General features: G+C 39.9%; 2 protein-coding genes across 2 annotated transcripts; both read left to right on the forward strand.

Moving 5' to 3' along the window:
* Positions 1–4,836: 4,836 nt before the first annotated feature.
* Positions 4,837–7,902, forward strand: LOC129708052 (cadherin-related family member 3-like). Its single transcript, XM_055653595.1, has 4 exons — positions 4,837–4,949; positions 5,944–6,086; positions 6,650–6,830; positions 7,779–7,902. Exons 1-4 carry the CDS (start codon positions 4,837–4,839, stop codon positions 7,900–7,902), a joined length of 561 nt encoding a protein of 186 aa, XP_055509570.1.
* Positions 7,903–14,560: 6,658 nt separating this feature from the next.
* LOC129707786 (cadherin-related family member 4-like) lies at positions 14,561–25,710 on the forward strand. Its single transcript, XM_055653095.1, has 6 exons — positions 14,561–14,852; positions 16,176–16,306; positions 16,426–16,518; positions 16,598–16,682; positions 22,241–22,277; positions 23,366–25,710. The coding sequence occupies exons 1-6, from the start codon at positions 14,643–14,645 to the stop codon at positions 23,422–23,424; spliced, it is 615 nt and encodes a 204-aa protein (XP_055509070.1). The 5' UTR covers positions 14,561–14,642; the 3' UTR covers positions 23,425–25,710.
* Positions 25,711–27,367: the final 1,657 nt, after the last annotated feature.

The raw sequence follows: 27,367 nt of genomic DNA on the forward strand, positions 1-27,367 counted from the left end.
ATATATGCTCTTGTATATCTCTTGGGCTAACGGAATCAAGGGATATGGGGAGAAAGCAGAAACTGGGTACTGATTATGGATGATCAGCCATGATCATATTGAATGGCGGTGCTGACTCGAAGGGCCGAATGGCCTACTCCTGCACCTATTTTCTATGGTTCTACGTTTCTATAAAGCTTAAAACTTGCTGCAAATCCCTATTCCGTTAAATAGTGTTAACCTGGTGCATTAACCTGTGACATTTTGAACAGGTGCTTCCACAACGATTCCAGAAGACTTCCCTGCCTTTAAAACAGTCTACAGGATCATTGCAAAAGATCCTGACCCTCAAGGAGAAATTAAAGTAAGAAAGTAATTCAATTAATTTACACAACAAAGCCAGTAAAGTCTGAAGGGATAATCAAAGAATATTTTGATTCTGTTGATATGTCGCTTGGTCAGCCAAGCATTATCGTGAACTTCTGTGATATCGCCACTTCACCAAATCCTAGTCTCACCTCTCCACCCGAGACCTCAAATGTTTCAATGAATCTCAATCCTTCCTTCTGAGATTGCTTCATAATTACATGCCTTTCCCAAATGATGGCCTTGTTCAAAACTGGAACTTAATCATCATCTTTTACACACCCATGTTATCAGCAGCTTTTCTGCACTATGTTATCATGAAAAAGAAATATGCTGATATGTGGAGGTAGCACAGATCATACAATGGATAAAGAGATGTGCATCTGGCAGAAGCAGGGGAAGCCACCATCATTCCACCTCTTCCTCAATGATCTCTTCTCTACTTGTTCTCTATGCCTTTCCTACCTTCTCCTCCATCACTGTTCTTTGTATCTTCTCTCCTCCTTTAGAAGAGATTTTGGCTTTGCTTCTACATTCACGATGACTACAGGAGATTGAGTTGTGCTTGTGTACGTGAGCTTTTAGCTTTTAAAAGTATATTCAAATAGACCTTGGTCAATCCTGCTCTGTTACATAATATTACTTTTTCAGCTATCATCGATGAAGTAACAACTGAATTTTTTAACCTTTCCTTTCTATTCAGTTTACTATAATTAATGATCAAAGTGATGCTGCCAAGTATTTTTCATTGGACCCTAAAGATGGAATTATCTCCAAGACCAACGAGCCACTTGATTATGATCAAGGCATGAAGGTACATATGGACATCAGGTGGGTTTGCTTGGGTCTGATATGATCCCAAGTGTAATCAGTGCTGAATTCTCTGAATTCTCTTTATGGCAGCAATACAAGATCACCATTTCCGTGAGTGAAGTGGGAAAGACTCCTCCAAAATCCTGCACGGGAACCATTACAATTACCATCCAGAACCTCAATGATGAATCTCCAGTTTACTTGTGAGTAACATTCCGCATTTAGAACCTGAATATTTACTCAGTTCCTTTTTTGTGAGATAGGATATGAAAACCTGCCTCCATTTATATGCTAGTTTTGTACAATCAATAAAATATATTTAACCCACAGATGAAACAAAACTATTTGAGTGGTGGATTCCTGACAAGTTAAATGGAGTCTAGAGCCTAAATGTTGGCCATTTGTTCTGGAACTGCCAACATTTATTTTCCACTCCTGGTTGTCCTTGATAAATAAACAATTAGTCCATCTTCTTGGGTCTCTGCAGTTAGCGGGTTGGAACTTATCCCAGGCTGTTGATTGGTATGGGAGCCTAGAATTTTGACATTCACCACCTCTCATTCTTTTGTGGCATTCAAGCAGTTGCTTCTCACACTGTGCTGATGTGTGCATCACCTTCCTCTTTAAATACACAAGTCCTATCCTTTTCAACCACTTCATTTTGGAAAATATTCCACCATCTCCATATTAGGTCTGGGAGATGCTGCATCCATCTGTTCAGGGCTCAACCACACATGGATACAATTTATCCACATTCAAAACCAATGGTCCAAAATTCATCTTTTTGATTTGGCAAACACTCTTTATTCACATGCCCACAATTGGATTTTATTATTGCTTTGAATGTACTAAACGTTGTCTGAGGAAGCTTCACTATACTTAGTAAAGTACCACAAGCCTCAGTAATGAGCAAAATATTTACAGCAAGATTGAGCAGTTCCTCAGAATCCCATGCCATGTGACTGCCTTCTTGACCATGTTGACCTACCTCATCTTTCCCTGTACTTTTGGAAAATGATTCTCTGGATGTTACTGGAAAATCCAGCAACTTTTCCTACCGCTATTTGACTTGCCTACCGCTATTTGAAATGTAACAGTGATTTTCATGAATCAATCAACTTAAATGATGAAGATGCTGCCACAAATACTGAGGTTGGAAGCTCTGGGATGCTAACCAAATGAAATCAAAAGACCAGCAATCATACAATTAAATCAGAGTGGTCCGGGAACTGAGGGAGATGTGTTTCCATGCACGGGCTCCAAGTTTTCTTGTCATGCTACGGTTATGTTATCTTGTTACATTTCCCTTTTAAGAACATCATGTGTGTGTTTCATTTTTAAGACGTTTGCCTATTTCTGAGCTTGCTATATATTCTGGGCATGGTCAGAAAGAAGCAGCCTATATTGACATTCGGAGCAGGAGTGAGTGTGTGAATTAATCATAAATAGAAAGGTTGAAACTGTCAGACTTTACACTGTCCTTGCACTTCCAGGCAGTGAGCTCATAGATGCAAGAGGTGCTGTCAGAAAAGCCATGATGAATTGCTGCAGTGCATTCTGTAGAAGTTAAATGTGGCTAGAGTGCACCAGAAATCTTGGAGAGTGAATATTGAAATAATACAGGGGCATGTTAGTTCTGGATGCCATAGAGCTTGAGTGTTGTGGGAGCTTGGAAGATTATTCCACCACATTCCTGGCTTGTGTCAATAGTCATGTCATGAGTATTTTATTGCCATTTGTCCAGAAATGGATCAGAGAGTCATAGAGTGATACAGCGTGGAAACATGCCTTTCGGCCCAACTTGCTCACACCAGCCAACATGCCCCAGCTACACCTGTCTGCATTTGGCCCATATACCTCCAAACCTGTCCTATCCATGAATCAATGAAATTCTTACTTGGAGCAACACAACTGATATGTAAACATAGTACTTCTTTAAACACCATAATAAACAACAAACATAGTTCAGTGTATCTATATTTTGAGGCTGTGACTCCTGCAGATCCCTTTGATGGTGGGGAGGTCAGTACCTGTGATGGACTGGATGATGTTCACCACAGCTCTGTCTAATAGGACATGTTAGCCGCAGACCAGCCTAATTTGTGGAACACCACCACCACTTCTGTTTACAGCAAGCAATCTGAACGTGAGGGAGAAACAATTGAAGGGGAGAGATTGAAGTGCTGTCTCAAAGTAGTTGCCAGTTTAGCTTTAATAAACCTTAGATGAGGTTTCCTCCAGTTATTGAATGGTATGGCACAGAAAAGGTCAGAAAAACCCATAAATTTGGGGGATGGGAATTAAGATCAATGCATAGCAGAAAGACACAATGCATCTACAAGCTCTGAACTAAATCAGGCAGATCATGGAAACACAATACATAGCAGTAACCTGACTTATGACATTCAGTTATCAGTGAACCTGTTCTGTTTACTCAACATCTTCTGTTTAAATTGCACAGAGGTACTACACTGTGTAATGTAGGACAGGCAGTTAGACTGAAGAACATCCCATATGGCAGAACATGCAACCCCTCAACATCCTGATAATGCCTCTACTGTGGTTCTGAATCACAAACTGGTCACTGCAGGAAGAGGCAATTTGGCCTGTAAAGTCTATACTTGCTCTACCAGCTATTTCCACCCCTATTATTTCCCTCTAGCCCTGAAAATTATTTTCTTTCAGATGTTTATCCAGCTCCTTTTTTGATCACAATAATTGAATCTGCCTCTACTTCGACCCATGGCACTGCATTCTAGACCATAACCACTTGCATTAAAAAAAAATCCAAATTAGACACAAACTGCTAGTGCAACTCAGCGGGCCAGTCAGCATCTCTGGAAGAAAAGCATAGGTAATTTTTCGGGATCGGGACCCTTCTTCAGACTTAATAAACTTCTTGGATCACTATTAGTTCATTTGCCAATGACCATCATGTTATGTCCCTTGGTTTTTGAAATCTTCTATGGGAGCAATTTCTTACCTTCTATGCTGGAAGGACCATGATGATCTTAAACCTTCTCCTCAATGGCAGTACCTCGGGATGGCATGATTCCACTTCGGGTCTGTGGATTGTGAGGTCCACCAGGGAACCTCTGACCCTTCCACAGATGCGGCAGGATATGCCAGCGAAGGGCAGGCGAGTGTATGAGAGATGCTGTACTCCTGCCGCATTTACACTGGGCTTCTGTGAGCTCCCACTGCATGGATTCAAGGTTCTCTGTGCCAGCCCAAATTCTCCTTCATTTTGAAGTCATGGGGCAACATCCCTTAGAGCCAAACATGCTTTGAGAATAACCTTTTTTTGTTGTCCGTCTGCTAATCTCTTCCATGATGGAAGTCCAAATATAAGGCTTGCTTCAGGAATCTGATGTAATGCAGGCAAATGGTATGCCCTGTCCCTTGGAGTTGACTGAGTGGATTGGGTAAACTGGCCTGCAAGATGACATTGACGTTGACATTTCTTTGCTTATCATGCCAGCGGGTTTGGAAGGTTTTGTGGAGACAGGATTGAAGGTATAATTCTTGAGCATTGAGGAGCCTGCTGTAGAAACATAGAGATCACAGTTGCCAAGTGCACCATGGGTGTTGTGCCAAGGTTGAGATTTTGACCTGCAGAATTTTCATCATTTGGCCAAAGTGCTGACACGCTGAGTCTGATGGCGAATTTGATCATCGATGTCTGCTTCCGATGAGAAGTGGCTCCTGAGAAATGGGTTCAGGCCTCAGGGAATTTGTCCCGCAGATCAAGACCCAATCCTATTGCTGATGGAATGCTACGTTGAAAGATGGTATTTTGTGGATGAGGTTTTAAACTGCAGCCTCTTCTAACATCTCATCTAACAATCCCATCAAACATGTTGAAGAAGAGAAAGGAAGTTATTTCTGGTTTCCGGACAATTGTTCCTCTGCAACAATATCAGTTGAATAAAAGTGACAATAACAGGGAGAGTGTAAAGGATAATCACCAGGCTGTTATCTGGATTGGAGAACTTTAGTTTTGGGGAAAGATTCAACAGACTGGGCTTATTTTCCCCAGAGCAAAGGACTGTGAAGGTTGATCCGATAGAGTACATATAATTATAACATACACACAGAACATAGATATTAAGAATCTTTTCCCCAAGTGGTCATAGGCTTAAGGTAAGAGGAAGGATTTGCAAAGAGGTTCTGACGGAATGTTTTCTGTACAGGGAGTGGTTAATATCTGGAATGCGCTGCTAGAGAGGGTATTGAGCCAGTCAAAATCACTTTATTTTTGAGACATTTAGGCATTAAGGCAAGGTATAGAAGAATACAGACACAATGCAAGAAAACAAAACTAGTGTAGTTGAACAAAAAAGATCAGCACAGACATGGTGGGCTGATTTGTGCTGTAGGACTATCATTCTAAATTGCTGTTAATGGGATCTCAATGTGCATAAATGACTGCTGCATCCTCAGATTATTAGAGTCTGCACTGCACTTCTAATTCATCACTTTGATTGGAAGTTGCAGTGGGATATTGGAGGTTGCAAATGCTAATCTTTTCTGTTAGAGTAGTCTCTGTGCTGCTGAAAAGAATGGAAAATCCAGGATTTAATAGATGTCGTGAGCAGCAGTTTCCCCTTCTATTACCCATGTCTAGATCATCTTTGAGAGTGTGTATTGGTGCGTAAATGTGCAATTGTATCCATTTTCAGAACATGGTTCTCAAAGAAACTGAGCGGATAATTAAATAATTAAAACAACTTCATCAAGACTTGATAGTTGACAATATATCAGATTATTTTGTTTGTTTCTAAGGAATCCACCTAATGTTATAAACATTCCCGATGATGAGTCTGCAGGGACTATTGTAGCAAAGTTCACAGCAACTGACCAAGATGTGGATGACAGAGTCTTCTATGAATTTGCTAGCAAGCACAAAGGCTTCACCATTGATGAAAGTGAGTGTTACATATTTCATTTTACATTGTGTTTTGGATTACCGCTGTTAGTTTGTGAGAGATTTCCAAACACTTGGATCATGTGCGAGGTTGGATCTTGCATTGGTCTGTGGCCAGATTAATTTTCAATAAAATCACCTCTGCACTTTTTGATGTTTGAGAGCCTCTTCATATTGATATGTACTTGTTATTAATCCGTTGCTTCTGTATCTGGTTTCAATATTCTCCATTGCTTACGTCTTGTTCTATCTTTTCCTAATTTTCCCTTTTAACTGATCTATGCCAGGTCTTTGGCCTCAAAGAAATTGAATTACTTCATCACTCAAGTTATCCTGCCTTTGACATATTCTATTTTTGTACTTAATCTGATTATATTGAAATCATAGCTTCCACACTGACAAATATTTAAATATGTTGCTGAATTGCCAAATATTTTCATTATTCCTTGTAAATTTTAAATATCTTCAGATTCAGATTCAGATTCAGATTCAATTTTAATTGTCATTGTCAGTGTACAGTACAGTACATTTTAAATATCTTGTTTTGCTTATGGGTTTTCACAGACACAGGAGAACTCAAACTGACCCATCGCCCTGATTATGATGACACCACCTTTCCTAACAAACAGATACTGGAAATTAGAGCATTTGACTCCAACCGGGTCCATTCCGTCACTGCAACAGTAACTGTTAATATTATTGATATTAATGACAATGCCCCTCAGTGCCAGCCAACCCTTTACAAGTGAGTACTTAACATCAAACCAACAATAGACCAATGATTATTACTCTAATGCAACAGACTTTTAAATGTTTCCTTATTCAGTCACAGTGACTTTACAGTAATCCTCAAAATGGATATACATTTCAATCACCGCACTAAAATCATCTCCAGCAATCACTGAAAATGTCCTGATTTATTGGAAAGCCCTGTTCAGATTATATTTAATGAAGAGTACAGTATCATTAGGAAAAATAAAGTTCTCTTCTGACCTAGCATTGAGATGATTGATGTGAGGAAATTGAATTTAGAACCAAGGCATCTAGAATACAATTAAGTGACCTCATCTCTTACCTTGCATGAACTTACTAAAAATGTGTTTTTCGTATTCAGCCTTCATTATTCTTGTACTAAAATGTTAATTATTTTCACTTCAAAGCAGGGAAAGGATGTGTTCCAGCGTGATCCAGACCCCTCCTTGTTATCATGCTCTTAAATGCCATTAAAGCCTTTCTCCTGGTAGATATTCCCTTCACTGGGTCCTCTTTTTAATTAATGTTGTCCATCTTCTGACAACAGCTCTCCCTATTACAGAAGCTCTGAGACCAAGTTGGCTTCTAGCAATAGAAAATATTCTGAATTAAATAGAATAGAAACATAATATTGCAAATCTGTTCTGTTCACCCTGAATACCAAATGTGATCTTTGATTCCTGCAAGCATAACTTCACTGGCAATGGTATTGTATTTAATATATAGCTTCTGCTCAATGTCACATTTTTGTGCCTATTCATATATCACCGTATAACTCTGAAGGAGTAACTGAACATAACTGAACATTTCAAGCAATGCTATAGTCAAATGTGGCCCCACATCAGATTTTCAGTGCATAAAATGATTCCAGAACTTGATTTTGAGTCAATAAAGTCAGAAGGAGTTTTCCATTCGGTTACCATTTCATCTTCTTTTGCAGTGCTGTGCTTGCTGAAACAGACCCACCAGGCACCATGGTCACTTTCCTGAACTGCTGGGACAATGATTCAGAAGCACCTAATAATCATCTCACCTACACACTGGTGCTGGATTCCTTTTCTTAGGGAGCAGGAACAATGATACGTGATCAGACTGACCAAGGTGGGGGAACCTTGTCTAAAATGTTATTCTTTTCACTTCAAAGCAGGGAAAGGATGTGTTTTTTCCACAGACAGATTTTCTAATAGTAAAAATGAAATACAAGTAAGTATTAAAACATTGGAAAGAATGGAGACAAGGTGTGGCGTTGTTCCATCCCACTTTCATAGTAGTTTGAAAAAAAAACATAGTTTTCTGAATTGAAATTGAAGTTCTCTTCATTGGCTCTGTGCTTCTGCTGAATAGAAATGCCATGCAGATTCAACATAGAGTCACAGAGTCACACAGCATGGAAACAGCCCCTTTAGCCCAACATGTCCATGCTGACCAAGATGCCCCTTCTAAGCTGATCCCATTTGCTTCCATTTGGGCCATATCTCTCTGAACCATTCCTTTAAATGTCCAAGTGCCCTTTAAATGCTGTTACAGTACCTGCCTCAACTACCTCCTCTGGAAACTCAAGTGAAAAAGTTGCGTCACAGGTTCCTAATAAATCTTTGCTCTCTCACCATAAACCGAGGTGAGAATATGAAACCGACTTATAGATGTCAGTAAGAACAAAACCCCTTTGTTACTCATTCATGATATCATTGTTTAAATAAAAATAAAATGATACTTTGCGATGTAACACGTTCAACATACAGATGTTTCCAGTAACATACGACTGAACATCTGCAGAAACTAATTGTTGGAAGGGTAATGTAAAAGTTATGACAGTAAACAATAACTCACATGTTTAAATTGTAGTCATTTTAAAGAGGCATTAATATCATTTTCATTGATATCATTGTTTATTTTCTGTGCAGGTTTTCTCCCATTTTTAGAAGGTAATCTTTGTATTTTGATGAATTGTTGTCGCCATAACAAGTTAATTATCCAGTTCTGAATCAGGATTAGTATATTGTGACTCCACATGAAACATTGTACAGAGAGTTGGTTAGAAAATCATTGTTGCAAAATAACATTGATATCATTTATTATGGATGGATAATTTATAAAATAATATGTCATACATTATGCTTGCAGATTGGCCAAAAGGGTTTGGACTATGATGAGTCAACATTTGAAGGTCAACAATTTAAACATACAATACTAATCAAGATTTCAGATGGTGGAACTCCTTCTTTAACAAGTGAGTGTCCATGTTGGATAGATATATGAGGCCAAAGTGCAGTAAACAGGAAAGGTCATTTTTTCTCTTTGCAGGGAGAAAAGTAACCAGGGAATATGGATTTCTGGTGAATTGATAGAAGGATTTGAAACCATAAATGTCATCCCCCCAAAGAGTGCTGTGATGTTTGCCTGGCAGGCAAGATAAATCTAGAAACACTTGGATAAGTAGTGAAATGTTTTCAATCAATATGGTTACAGTACAAAAGTAGGGATAATTTAAGTGGCTCTCATTTGGCCGGCATGGCCATTTTGAGGAGCTGCTTCCTTCTATGCATGGATTTAAATGATTGTATGATGCAATGAACCTCACGATATCACTGGTTTTCATTAAGATTTGCTAATTGGTGTCTTGCCATCTGCTTTGGACAGGCACAGCTACTTTGATTGTACAAGTGACGCGTAGAAATGAATGGAATCCCAAATCCGACGATTTAATATTCACTGTCGCTGAAAACAGCCCAATTGGAACAATTGTGGGCCTCGTAAAGTTCACTGATGCTGATCTGCCTTATGACAGCATTCGGTACAGCATTGCCAGTGGAAACAATGATATCCCTCCCAGATTCTACATGGAACCCAATTCAGGTTATCTTCACCTTTCTTTCTTCAAAGCATATTGGCTGACTGAAATATTTGACCAACTTCCAATAGTATAGACAAGTAAAATAATACATTCACAAAATTCTGCATCTGCATGGTGGATCAACCAGGTGGATGGCTCCACCGTACTTTATCTCCAATTACCTTCAATTATCATGGGAGATTACTGTTTCTCCTTCCTTCAGTTACTTGCCCTCAGTCTATGATTGTTAATTTAGAGATTTTGTGCTTTGAACCAAATTGTGGCAGGAACATCAACAATTGGCGCAATTAGTGTGGGGCAGTTTTATATATGCAGATCTAAAACTCAGTGACTTCATTCAACCCCTTGCATTGATTTTATAACATTTGAAGTCCTAGAAATGAGCATAAAGATTGATTTTTGTATTGCAGTACATTTTTAAATGTCAGAAACGTTTATATGTGAAGTGTATGTTATTTTCTGACATGATCAAAATGTTTCCGGTGCCTGGACACCAGGGCAGCTGAAGGTCCTGAACCTACTGGATGCAGAAAGTGCAGCCCGCTATTCCCTGACAGTGCAAGCGTTGGATCTGAATAATGATCTTGAGTCTGATCCACAGAAGCAGAAGACCAGCTTCGCCATGGTCACAGTGAACATTCTGGTAAAGTATCAGAAATCTACTGCCTGACAAGGCACGCTTGTGACCTGACTTTTTGTTTTGGCATTTTAGATTTAAATGAAACCGTGCATTACATTTTATAACTCGAAACATTGTCTGCAACTTCTTGGGGGGAAAATGGAGGAAATAAGAGTTCATAGACACCAAGTATACTGGGGTGGGAGATCTTAGCCTCGACTGAGGTTTCACCTTTGCGATAGTGGACAAAGCTGAATGATGACACATAGACCGATGAAATAAATTTAGTTTGTATTCTCGTGGGTGTTGAGGATTGAGGAGTGTGTTAATTGAAGTGCTTAGAATAATAAAATAATTCAACGGGGTAGATACAGCAAAACCATTTCCTCCCTAAGGCAACCAACATCACAGATCCCACCGAGAAATTGAGAGCTAAAATTACAATGGGAAGTAAGAGCTTGGATCCCCAAAGGGGTGTAGCTGTCGGATTTGATGTACTTTTCAAGGTGCATCCTGATGGCAATTTGTGTGGGTAAATTATCATCAGATGGGGTAACCTGACTGCAGTTACATGTGTGGTCACATCAGCAAAGCCATTAAATTATCTTACTTTTAAAATCTAAAATAGACTGTTCTTGAATAAATAAATCAGTTCTGACTCAAATGTCACTGACTGAAAGGTCAACTCTGCTTCCATCAGGTTGGCTGGCTGATATTTTCAGCATTTTCTCTCTCGTTTTAGATTTTTAGCATTTACAGGGCTTTACTTTAAATGAAAGTATACCCTTGTTGAACCCATTTATGTGTTTAAAGAGATTTTTATGTTATGTTGAATTTTATAATATTGTTTTTCTGTAGCTCAAAGCGCCAGACACACACAAGCAAAATATATGTTAAAAAGATAACACCTCACTTACACCTCTGCACAGTCCTCAGAGCTACACTGACCAGTAGCAGCCCTGTGGTTTTGATTTGGCTGAAGGTCCTGCTCCCAGGGATGTCCAGTGAGGCAGGGTTGTCTGAGAGCAGTGCTGGGCCACAGGTGGGTGCTCCACTGCAGTCTGCCCCGGCGGGCTTTTGACAACACCTGCTGGCAAAGGCCTTCCCATCACGGTCTAAATGTCTCTGCTAATGAACTATTACAAACACTTGAAAAATAATCAACTCATTTCACAGCATATTTACCAAATGTAAGATGATTAAAAAAATGTGTAGGTAGGAACTGCAGCTACTGGTTTACACCTAGGATAGACACAAAATGCTGGAGTAGCTCAGCGGGACAGGCAGCATCTCCGGAGAGAAGAAATGGGTGACGTTTCGGGTCGAGACTCTCCTTCAGTCTGTCCCGTTGAGCTACTCCAGCATTTTGTGTTTATCTGATTGAAAATATGTTAATTTGGCTTAAAAATTAAAAAAGGCATGCCACAGATATTAAACACCTCTTCAAACCGGCTTGATGACCACATTAAACTGCCAAGGACAGGCTGCGTGTCATGTTTTGCAGCCAGCCTCTCAGCCCAGCATTACCAGCCTCTGCCCCTGGGGGGCAGTGCTGCATCCAGCAATGGAGCAACAGGTCAGGCAACCCCAGCCATACATTAATGCAGAGGATGGGAACACCAGGCTTACACACTGCTGTTAGTCAAGTGGTTCTCTCTGGAACCACCAACTGAAAAGAACCACACATTTCTGTGTTTTTAACTTACTTTTAATTTTTTTTAAATTATTTCAAGATGAATTAAGAGGGAGTTAGATGTGGCCCTTGTGGTTAAAGGGATCAGAAGAGAAGGCATGTACAGGATACTGAGTTGGATGATCAGCCATGATCATATTGAATGGCGGTGCAGGCTCGAAGGGCCGAATGGCCTACTCCTGCACCTATTTTCTATGTTTCTATGTTTCATTTCTATTAGTTTTCCACTGTCTCTGAATGTAAAAACTGTCAGCGATTTTCACAGAAGGCAAAGCTTTGCCCCAATTTTATGTTCTGTCGACAGCATTTTGTGTGTGGGTAGGGAATAGACATATGGCATCTCGGCTTGGGTCCCTTCTTCAGACTCTGAGTCTGAAGAAAAGTCCTGACCCGAAACTTCACCTATTCATGTTCTCCAGAGATGCTGCCTGACCCATGGAGTTTCTCCAGTGTTTTGTGTGTTTTTTTGAAAACCAGCATCTGCAGTCCTTTTGTCCTTCAATCAGCAAAATGAGAATTACAGATATAAAATATTAGGATTGCCATAGCAAGCAAGTTGAAACTGGTGTCCAAATCGGTTAAATGGATATAATTGTCATGTGTTGCTGAGATTTAACCATCATATTTTTCTATTTCTTGCTTCTATGTCTATAGAATATAAATGATGAGGCACCAATCTGCAACCCAGCCTACTATGAAACCACCATATATTCCACAATTAAAACTCCCTTCCTCCAACTCCAGTGTTCAGACAAAGACTCTGCCAATGACCAACTCCGTTACCTGATTGTGGGAGGTAAATGCAGACTCGTTTCTAATTTTAACTGTGGGTCACTAGTTGCTGGGCAGGTTTTAGTGTCACCAATTTTTTATATCCAACCTAAATCATCAGATATGATGCATCCCATTTACACTGCACACCTGCATTTAGGGTTAGGATAAGGTATGTGTTTTTAATTTGGGTTTCTAGACGTAATCCAGACATGATAAAAATATTTTTGAACACAATATTACTCAATGTCATTTCTGGCAGCATTGATAACATTGGTTATTCGCACACAAATAATTTATCTGAAAGTAGACACATAGTGCTGGAGTAACTCAGCGGTACAAGCAGCATCTCTGGATAGAAGGAATGGGTGACGTTTAGGGTCGAGACCCTTCTTCAGACGCAAACCAAAACGTCACCCATTCCTTCCCTCCAGTGATGCGGCCTGTCCTGCTGAGTTACTCCAGCATTTTGTATCTATTTTCAGTTTAAACCAGCAGCTGCAATTCCTTCCTACATAAAGAATTTATCTGAATTGACTATCCATGTGGAGTGGGCTAGAAAGATTTAGCTAAAACTCTGACTGCTCATGGTGGGCTTATGTAAACTACCTGGTTACTAAATCCAACCAGTACAATTGGTACTTTTGGAATTCTTAATTACAGAAGTAACATGATATTGGTATTTAATCATGTTCCTGATATGAACATTTTATCTCTTGCCATCTGGCAAGAGAGACCGTAACATCAAAGCCCGGACAACCAGACTGCTAAACAGCTTCCTGCCACAGGCTGTGAGGCTGCTAAACAGTCACTCCACCTGATCCTGCAGCTTTGCACTGACATTTTAATAACTCTGGCACTGGCCACTCAAATCAGCTGCCCTGGACATTTTAATGACTGTTTTTATTGTATTTTAATGTTGCTGTTTTACCTGCTTTTAACTATTTATACTGTTTCATCATGGACTGGATTGTTTTTACTGTTATTATGTGTAAAATGTTTTAAGTTTCATGGGCGATGCTCCGGTATTCCCTGGGAAACGTCTTCTCATTTTGCACTGTACAACTGTTGCTTTGCAAGATGACAATAAAGGTTGATGATGATGATGATGATGATGAACGGTTCAGGTGGAAGTACCTGTGTTAGTGCTGATTCACTGGCCCGCTGTGCCAGCTCCACTGTCATGAGCATTGCTGACGTTATCAGTTTAATAATGGTCAGACATTCTCTATGTTGGATGAGGCAGAATAAGTTCCTGGTTCAACTTTATTTGACTTTTAAACCTTGCACTTTATCTCAACATCACTATTTTGGGATTAAAATTGTACTGCTTAGTACAATTATTGAGACCCACCTCTGAACTTCCCAAGGGTCCTTATCTCCCATTAGGCTGTGGAGACGAGTCTTGGTGATGCCACGCCACTGTTTCCATGGGCTAGCCTACCCCAAAAAAACAATCATTTGGTGACTATGAACAGTGTACAAGCTTTGGCCCTGAGCTGTTTGTGAATGTGCTATATATCCATATACATCCAGAAACTGTTGAGGTTTTTATACATGGAATCCTAGCAGTGGATATTTACACCATGTACAATGTTCTGTATATGGATTTTACTGATTTGGAATAGATTGTATTTTATCCTCAAGTCAAGTCAAGTCACATTTATTTCTATAGCACATTTAAAAAACACCTAAAGGTGACCACCTCTCGTGCTTTACATTGGTGGAGGTACTAACGTTATACAACAGTGATTCATAGATTAAGTACATATGTAAATACATACATATAGCCCTTAACGTTGTGCTTCTTTTTTTGTGTTTGCTCTTAGGCAACACACACAATCGCTTTGTGCTACAGAGAACGGATATGAACCTTCTGTCCGTGGCCACGACGCAAAGCTTCCAGTTCCACATCCCTGGTGGTGTGGAAGATCCAACGGACTATCAATTGTTGGTTCAAGTCACTGATGAGTTTGGAGGAACCAAAGCACACCAGCTAACCAGCACAGCAACAGTGGTTATACATGTTATCCCATGGACAACAACGCAACCAACCACCAGTACACCAACCACTCCGGTCAGTCTGGTATCACTATTAAACTACAGGAATCAACAATATTGTCCACTCCAGGAAGTACTAGCTTTATCTAAGCATTTTATCAGTTTCAGTTTTATCAGTTTCATATACCCACATGTGTAAAAAAGTTGCTTCTCAGTTTCCTATTAAATCTTTCACCTCTCACCTTAAATCTATGACCTCTGTTTCCCTGAAAGACATTGCGGATCAGTTGTGTAAAACAAAAATTCAATAGAAATGTAACATTCCAGATTATTGTTATTAAATGTTACCATTACCAAGGTGAAGTTTGAATTTGGGTCCCCCAGATTTGTTAGCCCACGCCTCAGGATTAGTAAATTAACCACTGCGTCACCAGTAAATAGGCAGAGACGTGCCGCTTTCAGGTAGTAAGTTTGCTTTTGAGTCCAGCAATGGGTTTAGTTTATATTACAAGGATTAGAACATTCTAGAATGGAGATTAGAAATCTAGGCCGACACTCCAATACCGAGCAGGTGCCGCTTTGACAGAAACCCACCTGCTGATCTATAATGTACTTCGTCTGCTTTTGAAAATTCCACAATTATTTAACTCTTAACGAAGAAATTGCATAAATATGCTAAAAATAGAAATGTTGAAAGGTTATGGAAAAAACAGCTTGCGATTTAATTAACCAATCCACCTCCGTTTACAACATGGGAATACCTGCAAATGTGTAAATACCAGCTCTCTATTTTCTGCGGAAATTTCTTTACAGAAACGCGCTGAATTAAAAGCAATAGAAATGGATAATGAATAATAATTGGTGGTAATGCAATGGTTATATTACTGATCCAGAAGCCAGCAAGGATATTATTAAGGATATTTAGGATATTATTGTGCATTGAACAGATTGTACCACAAGATTAACAGATGGAGTTCCCATGTCTGGGAGAGGTGCAGTGGGGATGTTCTTCCTTTATTGCTCCAGTGTTCCTCCAGTGCAGACCTGGCCGCCCTCCTGCTGTGAGCCTGGCTCCTGGTTCATTGGTGAGATGTAGTGCATGCAGCACCACACACTGGACCTTGCTCCACACACATGACTGTCTGCATTGCCAGAGAAACCCTGACCGAGGCTCACCTGCGTCGATGTTGCCACTGACATGGGATGATTGTGAATGCCTGAAACATTCACAAATCTGCAAAGTGGATGGAACGGATTCCCTAGTTTGATCTGCCGGCTTTAGGCATCAGTTTGACTGGAATGGAAGCTGATCGGCAAGTCCGATTATTTTCTAGGACCATGATAAGTAGACTCATTATGGTACATTGTAATGTTTTAATCACGTTTCTGTTTGTAACAGTTTACCACAGCTGTGCTGATACGGATCTCGTGGTACTGGAGTCCGGATGGTTGGTTTGTGGCCCTGCTGGTTTTATTAGGAGCATCCGCTTTTACAGGACTCTACGTACTGGCGTGGGCTCTCCTCAAGAAGTAAGGCTGCCTGTGTGTGTTAACATCTATGAGGTCCTTACGTCAGTCCTCTACCTTCCATGAACATTACTTTCATTATCATAAACCAATGGCTAACGCTATCTTTTAATGTCTGGCAGTCATCCCAGATATGGCCGGTTCTTTCCGAAATGTGAGAAACCTGAAAAAACACCTGGGAACCACATCACTAAAGCTGGCCCAAAACGACCAAGGTACCATAATATTGAACTTCACTTGGTGGATGATAAATGCCGTAATACTGCACAGAATAATGTATTTTTTTTTTTTTAGGAGTTTCCCTCCATTGGATGAAAAGCCAAACTTAAGTGACAAATGGACACTACTCCCTGTTGATTCACTGACAGGATTTGGCCAAGTATGTTATTAACCAGATGTAATTTTAGACGGTGTGACAATGTTCAAATCGCTTTGCACTTTGGGTGTGGTTTTCTGTCAGTTTAAAATCCTACTTGTGCTTGACTTTGTGGTGTTCAGAACCATGTTGGTTAATGTACGGTGTGTAGGAGATCCATCACTGTTACCTTACTTGAATTGTCTAACAGTAAATTTTCTTTGACCAACTCCAGTTCTGCTACCTTATCCTCATGCTTGAAGCTTTTCCTGTATTTCAACAATGTAAAGCCACTTCATTTTCATTTGCTCATTTTCCTATACAAGGACACTATAGTGCCTCGCAACACAAATTCACAATACCTACTTTCCACACTGCTGTGCTGAGCTCACTCCCTTGACTGAATGTCAATGAAATCAAATGTAGAAACTAAAATAACTCTAAATTACCTACAGGAATATTGTTTGTAAAGATACAGGGTTAATTGTGAAATTACCATTGTGATCCTTCAAATAAGTCTTCGATACAAACTCGCTTTCCCATGATTGACAAAGCAATAAATTAAACAATCATGTCATCTACATCTGCCTCTGGGAATATGAAAGTGTTGAATCAATTTATTTTTAAAAATCAACAGGATTTTCACAATGAACCCTGTGGAATTTAACCTATATCTCAACTAGCAATTGTCTCACTGATGACCGTTGGAGTTAATTTAGTTAATACAGTTTAACAAGTTAGTATATGTGTGCAATAAGTGGGGAGACCTCCCTTAGTTGTCAACACATTGTACAAATGGATGAGTGATTTGCCTTTCTTCCACAAGGCGAGTGTGGGGGCAATAATCGGCAGCCAGCGAGGCTTCGCTGACAGCAGTGGAATTCTTTGGCTTGGTAGATGTCCAATAACTGGTGAGACTGTGCAATGGAAGTGTTTGGAGGCGGCAGTGAAGGATTAACAGAATTTGTTCAGCTTTTGTTGCCAAGGGTTGATTTTTGCCTGAGGACAGCACAGAGTGTGGTCAGGGTTTATTTTCATTTAATGTCATGGGGAAAATAAAACTCTGATTGTCCCGTCTCTTGGGTTTTGGCCACAGTCATGGCTGAAGGGGCTGTCCCACTTGGGTGACCTAATTGGCGAGTTTAGAAGAATTAAAAAAAATGTCATGTTGAACACCTCCTTCGACTAGCTACAACTGACTTCGGGAAAATTGGATATCGAATAGTGGAGAGTGTAGACAACCTTCTTCGAACTCCTTCGACCTCCCTTCGACTATGATGAAGACTATCTACCACTACCTTTGACTACCCTCAATTACCTACGACTAACATGCCGACCTACTATGACCTACTACGCCAAAACCTACGAGTAAAAAAAGTATAGATTTTTTTCCATGGCGACCTTTTTTTGCAGGCATTTTTCAACATGTTGGAAAATACGCCGTGACTTAGCTGAGGCCTTGAGTACACGGGGACTACTCTCGAGCATGAAGGAGAGTTACATAGACCTCCTACAACCTTGTGTCGACCATGCTGCGAGTATGAGTCGAGGGCAAATTCGCCAATTAGGTCGCCCAAGTGGGACAGCCCCTTTACCTGTCCCAGAAGGATAAAAAGCAAACATATGTGCACTGATATGTTATCTGGTGGTTAAAGAAACAATAATGTAAACCACTACATTTCTGTTTTCTATTCTCTGCCGATCTATTTCTGTTTTTATCTCCTTCCTCCAACATGTAAATTACTCCCATGTATTGGTGCAAATTTAGGGGTAGTTGATCTGGTTTGTGTCTTAATATTGGAAGTTCTCTGATGGAATAGTGTGCAGAACAGATTGGAGATTGTGTCATGGTTTGTGCATCACCAACATTCAAGAGGAATTTACCTGGATTTTGGAAAGTGATTCATTGTGTTCACCACATTAAAAGGCAAAGCTGGCACAAAATAAAAGCACGTTGTATGAATGTAATATGCAAAGCTGATTATAGAATAATTTAAACAGATATAGTAGCTGGGAGGTCATGTTGCAGTTGATTTGGATGTTGGTGAGGCCACATTTAGAGTATTGTGTTCAGTTCTGGGCACCGTGTTACAGGAAAGATATTATCAAGCTGGATAGGGCACAATGAAAATTTACGAGGATGCTGCCAGGACTAGAGGGTCTGAGCTATAAGCAGAGGTTGAGTAGGGTGGGTCTCTATTCATGGAGTGCAGGAGGATGAGGGGTGATCTTATAAAGGTGTATACGATCTTGAGAGAAATAGATCGGGTAGATGCACAGAGTCTCTTGCCCAGAGTAGGTTAATCGAGGACCAGAGGACATAGGTTTAAGGCGGAGGGGAAAAGATTTAATAGGAATATGAGGGGTAACCTTTTCACACAAAGGGTGGTGGATGTATGGAACAAGCTGTCAGAGGAGGTAGTTGAATGGTACATGGATAGGACAGGTTTGGAGGGATATGGATAAAATGCTGGCAGGTGGGACAAGTGTAGGTGGGACATGTTAGTCGGTGTGGGCAAGTTGGACCAAAGGGCTTGTTTCCACACTGTATCACTTTATGACTAAGTAAATTAAGACTTGTCAGCAAGTAAATAATATTGCACAATACTAGGGAGACTTCCTTTCCTGTACTCATCACAGCCAGACATTTCAGCATAAGTAAAGTAGTTACTGGAGTTAAGTTCTTTAATTATATTTTGTTAGGAAGATTATCCAAAAGGCCACTCTAATCCTCCTGTGACTGCATTTCAGTCATTTCCTGGGGACAGTATTTCTTATTAACTGAAATGTATTGTCAATCTGAGTAAAAACCCTCATCAATCGCTTGTTCCCAGGCCCCTTGCACTGCCAGATATATTTCACAATGAGCACAGTTGCAAGATACACAAGCACACATGTTTATGAAGTTTAGGCTGTTGTCACAAATCACCTTGTTCCTCCAGTATAATTGGACAAGCTAGGATTCTGGGCTTCCCTAAACAGCACAGAAAAAGCCTGATTTGGACTTAAGCTGACTTACTAACATGTTTGCAGTGATTCAAGTATCACCAGGGCGGCACAATTGGACACTTCTTGCCCTGGGATTTATACACTTCAGGATAAATTAAAGGCTGTGAATGTGTGGCCATCAGTGACCCACAAAAAATAGATGACTTTCCTTGTGTGGTTTCCCCATTCAGGTGTGCTCATCAGATCATAAGTGATAGGACCAGAATCAAGTCTACTCTGTTATTCAATCAAGGCTGATTCACCTCTCCCTCTTAATATTATTCACCTGCCTTCTCACCATAACCATTAACACCCGTACTAATCAAGAGATTAGTACCCCTAAGAATAAGGAGTAAGCCATTACGTGCTGTAATTGTTATATGGTTATCTTCTGAGTGCAGGTAGATGGGACTAGGGGCGAATAAGTGTTCGGCACGGACTAGAAGGGCCGAGATGGCCTGTTTCCGTGCTGTAATTGTTATATGGTTAGTAAGGGATTACTGGGGCCGAGGGAAGCTGGCTCCAGCAGTTATGATAAGGCCTAGTGGTGGCAATGCCTTTTGTAACACTACATCAAGGGTCAGCCAGGTGGTGGGAAGTAGAGGAGGTAAGAGATGCAGAATAAGAGTCTCGCCCTCAACCAAAGAGCTGAGAAAGCATTAGCAGCAGACAAAATTAAGCTGAACTGGTTGTCATTGCTGAGTTAGAAAGAGGAAACCATTTTGCTGGCATGTATTTAGTGTTATGGTAGCCACATCATTAGACACTAGCTAATTTCCCCCATCATCTTACTCACCTGAAGCTGCATGGCAGGTACATCTTGACACCGGGAAATATTGTGTTTTGGTGCATAGCAGCATCATTTGTATTTGTGTCTTATACAGATAAAGCCTGGACTTGGTAAAGTACTTTCAGTGCTTCAGTTAAGGGCCTGTCCCACGAACATGTGACTGCATGCGGCAAGTGCGACCTAACGTGGTCTCTTGAGCCATACGGCCTCGCGGGGCCGGTCCCACTTCGATCGCCGGAGCCATATGGAGTTGTGCGGAGCTGGTCCCGACATCGCGTGGGACTCAGAAAAACTGACACTGTCCAAAAATTCCGCGCGGCAACGGCCTGCCGGCCCGCAGCCGCATTGAGGCCGTATGCACCGCCTCGACGGGTGTGCGCAGCGTCTTGATGCCGTACGCAGCGTCTTAACGCCGTACGTCACGCGTGAACCTCCCGCGGACTTCTCTTGATCTTCACGTCAACTCGTACGGGATCACTCGACCTCCGTGCGGCCCCCGCTTCCGGTTTGGTTGCGCTCGCCGCATGCAGTCGCATGCTTGTGGTACAGACCCTGGAAATTCAGTACGTACAGTACAGAGGCGGGTCTCGCCTTTTGTTAATATTCCTTTCAAAAACTAAATGGTTGCACAGAAGTATTAACTTTAATTGATCCCAAATGTGAATATGGATGCTGCAGCTGCAAGTTTTTTTAAAACCTCACTTGCTCTCAAAATGTTAGATTTTTTTACAGGGGAAAGTTGATTTTGTCTTTGTTCCACATCATAAACTAATTAACATTCATGCAGCCTCCAGGCCTCCAGGCAAAAGGGGACAAATCGCCTAGGGACACAGTATCCCTGTAAACGCATCTTTCTTGCATCTGAACTTCATTATTTATCTAATTGCCAACATGTGGCATAAACAGCTCATGAATGATGTATCAAAACATTTATCTTCTATTTTTATTGAATTACCACTTAAAGTGCTCATTAAATATTAATTTCTTATTTTATTCATCACAATACTATTCACATATTTTGCCCTGGTTCATTCATGGGAATATATTTGTTTGAATGATAATAATGGTGATTTGAAAGAAAAAGAGATAAGATAGTTTGGAACCGTATTTGATTTGGGATTATTAAGTGTATCGATGTAGCTCGCTGGTATTTAAAGGATGAGAGGGGCATCTCATTGTGACCCACAAAATAATGAAAGGCCTTGTGGATATGGAGAGGATGTTTCCAGTAGTGGGAGAGTGTAGGTCCAAAGGGCACAGCCTCAGAATAAAAGATGTACTTTTAGAATGGAGATGAGAAGGGAATTCTTTAGTCAGAGGGTGGTAAATCTGTGCAATACATTGCCACATATAGCAGAGGAGGCTAAGCCTGTGGGTATTTTTAAAGCAAAGATAAATAAGTTCTTAATCAGTAAGGGTGTCATAGGTTATGGGGACAAGGCAGGGAAGTGGGGCTGAGAGGAAAAAATAGATCAGTCATGATCGAACGACGGACCAGACTCTATGGGCCGAATGGCCTAATTCTTCTCCTATTTCTTATGATCTATTATATGAAATAAAAGCAGAATTGTTCTTAGCAATTATGTTTTTTGTGGTCAGTCTTTTCAGCCAACATATTCCCTGTGGTTCCTTGCATACAAAGATCATATGTGATCACAATAGAAATGCATATTCGGTATTTTTGTAATGAAATTGTATTGTTGATATTCCTTTGATCTGCTAGTTGGATCCTGTTGTGCAAATATGTTATCCATTTAAAAATATTACTGTGTGTGCTTCATTAATTTATTAACTTCAATTTCAGCCTTTGGATCAGTTTGATGGACGTACTGTAGATGAAGGTAATTATCAAGTTTCATGCTTCCCTCTTCTATTGTTTTAGTAGAAAAGATTATTTTAATCTTTCTCAGGATGATTGAATACAGCAAGCTAACTTCCTAACTTCTCAATCAGCAAAAGAATGCCTCAGGGAAACATATATGGTGATAGAATTTCATGCAGGGATTAAATTCTAATTGTATAATACTTAAATATGTGTATGATTTTTGTGCTTTGACCTCTCCGTGACATTAAATTCTTCTGTCCCTTTTGCGTATTATTAACACAAACTCTCTGGCATTCCAATTCATTAAACTGGGATAGTTGAACAGGCACCAAATTAAGGAAGCTGTAGAATAAAATTGTAATGGATCCTCATGAATATACATTGTCACCCTGACACAAAAGCAAGAGGAAATGGCAATAAAACCTTAATATATATCTGTCTGATGCTGAGACCTGAGTACCAGGTCACTGAGGACCAGGTCATTGGCCAGCAGTTACCCTTGCAATTAAATCTTGTTCTACATTTTGTCAGCAACCCACTGAACCAAGTAAAAGCAGAAGGAAAGGACTGCAGATGCTGGTTTAAACCGAAGATAGACACAAAATGCTGGAGTAACTCAGTGGGACAGGCAGCATATCTGGAGAGAAAGAATGGATGACGTTTTGGGTCGAGACTCAGTCTGAAGAAGGGTCTTGACCCAAAATGTCACCTGTTCGTTCTCTCCAGGGATGCTGCCTGTCCTGCTGAGTTACTCCAGCATTTTGTGTATATCTTTAAGTGACAGGCTAATATTAAAGTTCAAATTTACTATCTGGCTCTCTAATATTCATTTCCTCAAGACTTAAAAGAAGGAAGGAAATAAGAAGTATTTGGTACTACTAATCTTTGCTGTATTTATACTCCTCACTAGCGCTTCCACACGCATGCACACGCACACACGCACACACCTAACTATATAAATGTAGCTTCCTATTCATTTCTCCCGCAAGTGCTTTACTGTTATATTGGTACTGCTGCATAGATTCTGATTATGATCGGTCTGTAATGCCACACAGTGAATATAAAAGAAGAAGAGTTCGGATTAATTCCATCTGCTTTGTTTAGTGTCGGGAAAATCCTATTTATTCAACAGCCGGACTGGGCAGAGAAGATGGGTCAATTAAAACTTGTATCTACAAGAGAAAATTGTCTAGAAGCAATTACGAACACAATTTGCACCTAACTTCAAAAGGACTTGTTTTTAGTACGTGCTCTTGCAAACATTCTGAACAATCATACAAGGCCGGCTTATATGTGATTGACTAAGCTGCTACTGTATTGAAACTTTTGCTAAATCCCAGTTAACAATTTCTTTATTCACTACTGATATCTGTCAAACTAAAATTCCATCTTACAATTTACAATGGTACTGTGGGTTGACCTTATAGCATGGTGCTTTCAATCAGAAGTCGTGAACTCTAGCCTTGTTGGCACTGTTCACTTTGAGAGCACACATAGGGACGGATTACCTCTCCAAAGACGTTACTTTCAAGCATTTTCAAATGTTATCTTGTATGTTGTGGGTGTTATTCAGATTGTAAAATGGCAAATGGGTAATTACAACAACAATGTGACAGAGAATGTAGAAACAAAGAACAACAGATGCTGGTTAATACACAAAAGAATGACAAAGTGCTGCAGTAGCTCAACAGGCGAGGCAGCATCTCTGGAGAACATGGATAGGTGACGTTTGGGGTCAAGGCCTTAAACATCACCTTTCCATGTTCTCCCGAGGTGTTGCCTGACCAGCTGAGTTACTGCAGCACTTTGAGTACATCAAGGTGATATGGAGCTGTTTTGATTTCCGCATTCCAATGAGCATGGCCATCTCCCCTTTACTGCCACACGTACTTCATCGTTCTGGGCTGGGAATAGGAGAAATCAAACAAGGCTTTGAATTTGGGTCACTACCAGGTTGGAACTCCTCCTGTTTGATAATGAGCTAAAGCAACCTCTTTTATAGTAACCCCAACTTTTAATGAAATTACCAACATGAACTTTTTAGACTGGCATAGAGAACCGTTGCTTTAATTGGCAACAGAAATAACATAAGGCTGCAAATACCCACTGAATAAACGGTGTGTTACAGGGTTTCAGAATGGAGATAAAATGTTTTAAGAATAAAGCAATAAAGACTTTACTGCTGGTATAATTATCATACACTACTGCCAGGTGAGGGTTTGCTGCATTTCCCACAGTCCAACAGTTTTATTGGCCTTTTACAGATATTGTTTACTTAATCAACATCACTTCTTGTAACTGCGAGAAATATACGGATTGTATGGCCAATTTTGCATGAACATTTCAAAAAATATGAACTTATGATAGATTTGCAGGTTGGTTGAGTTGGCATGGAGGCCTTTATTTTTTTTTGGGTGAAAATACTTTCAATATGAAAGACTCCACCACTCGATTAAAGGAATAGTTCAGTTATACGGGAGTATTGAGAGTATCTGCATAACTACAAGGAAACTTGACATAGTTAAACACAAACTGAAAGGAAATACGGTGATCTCAGTTCTAAACCATTTAGTTGATAAGACTGAGCAAAAGAGGAAATCTTTTGCTTATTTAATTGGATATTTAAGGATTTGGAAATTACACAGTTCCACGGAAGGGAAGCAGGTTGTTGGCCCAGAGAAGTTTGTGCTCAGCCATTGCCACAATTCATTTTTAATCCCAGTTTGCTCCAGATCTCTAATCGTCTTTCTAGAGAAATAACGGTTTCCCTTTTTGATGTCTCAACTGGTTTTGGCAGCCATAACAGTTTGGTCAGTGCTCACGGACGCAAGTTTGCTGGATTCTCTTTCTGTTGTAGTACTTTGAATCATACTCTGCCAACACTCCATATTTGTTATACCACAAATTACAGAGCCAATGTCAAGATCTGCACTTTACTGGCTCGTGTTGGGCATTCATATGATCATAAAACATAGCAGAATCAGGTTATTCGGCCCATTGAGTCTACTCCTCTATTCGATCGTAGCTGATCTATTTTTCCCTCTCAACCTCTTTCTCCATCTCCCTGTAACCATTGACACCTTTACTAATCAAGAACCTATCAATCCATTTTTTTTAATACCCAATGACTTGGCCATGTGACATTGAATTCCACAGATTCACTACCCTCTGGCTCAGGAAATTCCTCCTCATTTCCATTCTTAAGGCTTGTCCTTTTATTCTGAGGCTGTGTCCTCTGGTCCTGGACTCTCCCACTACTGGAAACATCCTTTCCACATCCACTCTAGGTTTTTCATTGTTTGCAAAACCTGCACTTCGCATGATGAATAGTATGTTGATTATATATTTGTTTTGTCTTGTACTCTATGGAGATAAAATTTTCTGTATTTTTCCAAATCGGTTTAATAGAATAAAAACATGCGGCACGCATAAAATATGTATTAATCAGATCTTGGTTTCTGGTTTGATTAAATCTGTTTTTAGGCATCGCCTCCCTTAACCAATACAAATATGGAAACCACAAAATCCAATCCTTATTGTAAGATACTTTTGTAGCAAAGGTATAGTTTAGTAAAATGTGCCAAAAATATATATGCTAATTATTAACAAATGAGTCAAGTTGTATGTCTGAAGGAGAACAGCTAATTAATTAGAATTGCCAGCATGATATCGGGGTCAACACTGGCTGATAGTAAAGCCATTCATAAAGATTTTGCATTTCTTTTAAGCTTTGTAGTTCATGGGTTTACTTTGTTGCCCAAATAGGATGCTGCCACAAAATGGTAGCACCTGGGAACTCAATCAGTGACCTGCAAGCTATTACCTTGCTGACATTACTCTCTCTTACTGACAAGTTGATTGGATACATGCAAGAATCTGAATCCAGGACAGTCATTTATTTTAAAACTAACTTATATAAAGTACTGTGGTAAATGCAGGACATTTGAAATAAAAGAGAGCTGGAAATAACTATTAGTTTCTCAACCCACTCCCGTTCTGAATTCAGTTTTCTTGAAAGCTTCCAATTAACCTCAACAGAAGCTCAAGGTTCAGCAGTTTGTCTTTTATGTTGTGGAGGTTATATCTGGTAACGTTAATCAAGGTAACATTTCCTTGTGGCTGCTTTGACATCAAGTTTGGCATGGACACTATGGACTAAAGGGACATGGAGGCAAAACTGCGTCAGGACGATTTGGAAGCTCAGCCCTCTGGTTCCCAAAGGCATCCCTGGGAACCTTCAGGAAGAGGACTGAAAAGGAAAAGTTCTCTTCCCAGCAGAAGATGGTCATTGTTATAGATAGAACACTCAAAAAACACATTGCTGATATTTTGTTACAAGATTAACTTATTTGTGGCCACAAATTGGGTCCCTAAGTCTGTTTTGAATTGATGTCCCTTTTTAAAAATATGTTCTGAGTTATTCTCAAGAATGACTGCAAACATTTACATAAAAACATACCAAAGGAAATAACACTTAAGACTTCACTAGTTTTAGCACCATTTGATAAATGAATGGCAGAAATTCTGGATGCAACTTTCTCCACTGTGGCAGTGTTGTAAAACTGAAGAATAGGGATCAGTCACAAAGTTTACCTTCATTGCCTAATTTTCCCTCCAGTGAACTCAATGGAGAAGATAGTGTGATTTTTATTTTTAATTTGACAATACTTTCTATCCTTCGGTCAAAATAAATTCATCGGAAATTTTTGTCCCAGTAGATTCCATTTCTTCTACTGATAAATTATATGATAAATTGTACATACTGTATCACAGGATTTTCAGGTACATATCGGTCAGGGGAAAATCAGTCATATTTGGTGTTAAATGTTCAAAGTGTTGAAAGTTTCAAATTGGACATACTGTTGTTTCTGGTGATTCTGGTGATTCTGTTGTTGCAGGGCATGTCAATAAATAGATTATCTGTATGACTAAAAGTTTCATCTTGACTACTTCCTGTCTGCACTATGTTGATTTTAGAAAAACGCTACCCTATATCGCCATGATTTTTGACCATCTTACTCACAGTCCTCTGCTGAAGCAGTCCCGAGGATTTTTCCGATCGATGAAAAAGAATAAAGTTATGATTGTTTAAAAAATCTTGAGATC

Source organism: Leucoraja erinacea, chromosome 22 (assembly GCF_028641065.1).
Source record: "Leucoraja erinacea ecotype New England chromosome 22, Leri_hhj_1, whole genome shotgun sequence".
Taxonomy (NCBI): Eukaryota; Metazoa; Chordata; class Chondrichthyes; order Rajiformes; family Rajidae; genus Leucoraja; species Leucoraja erinaceus.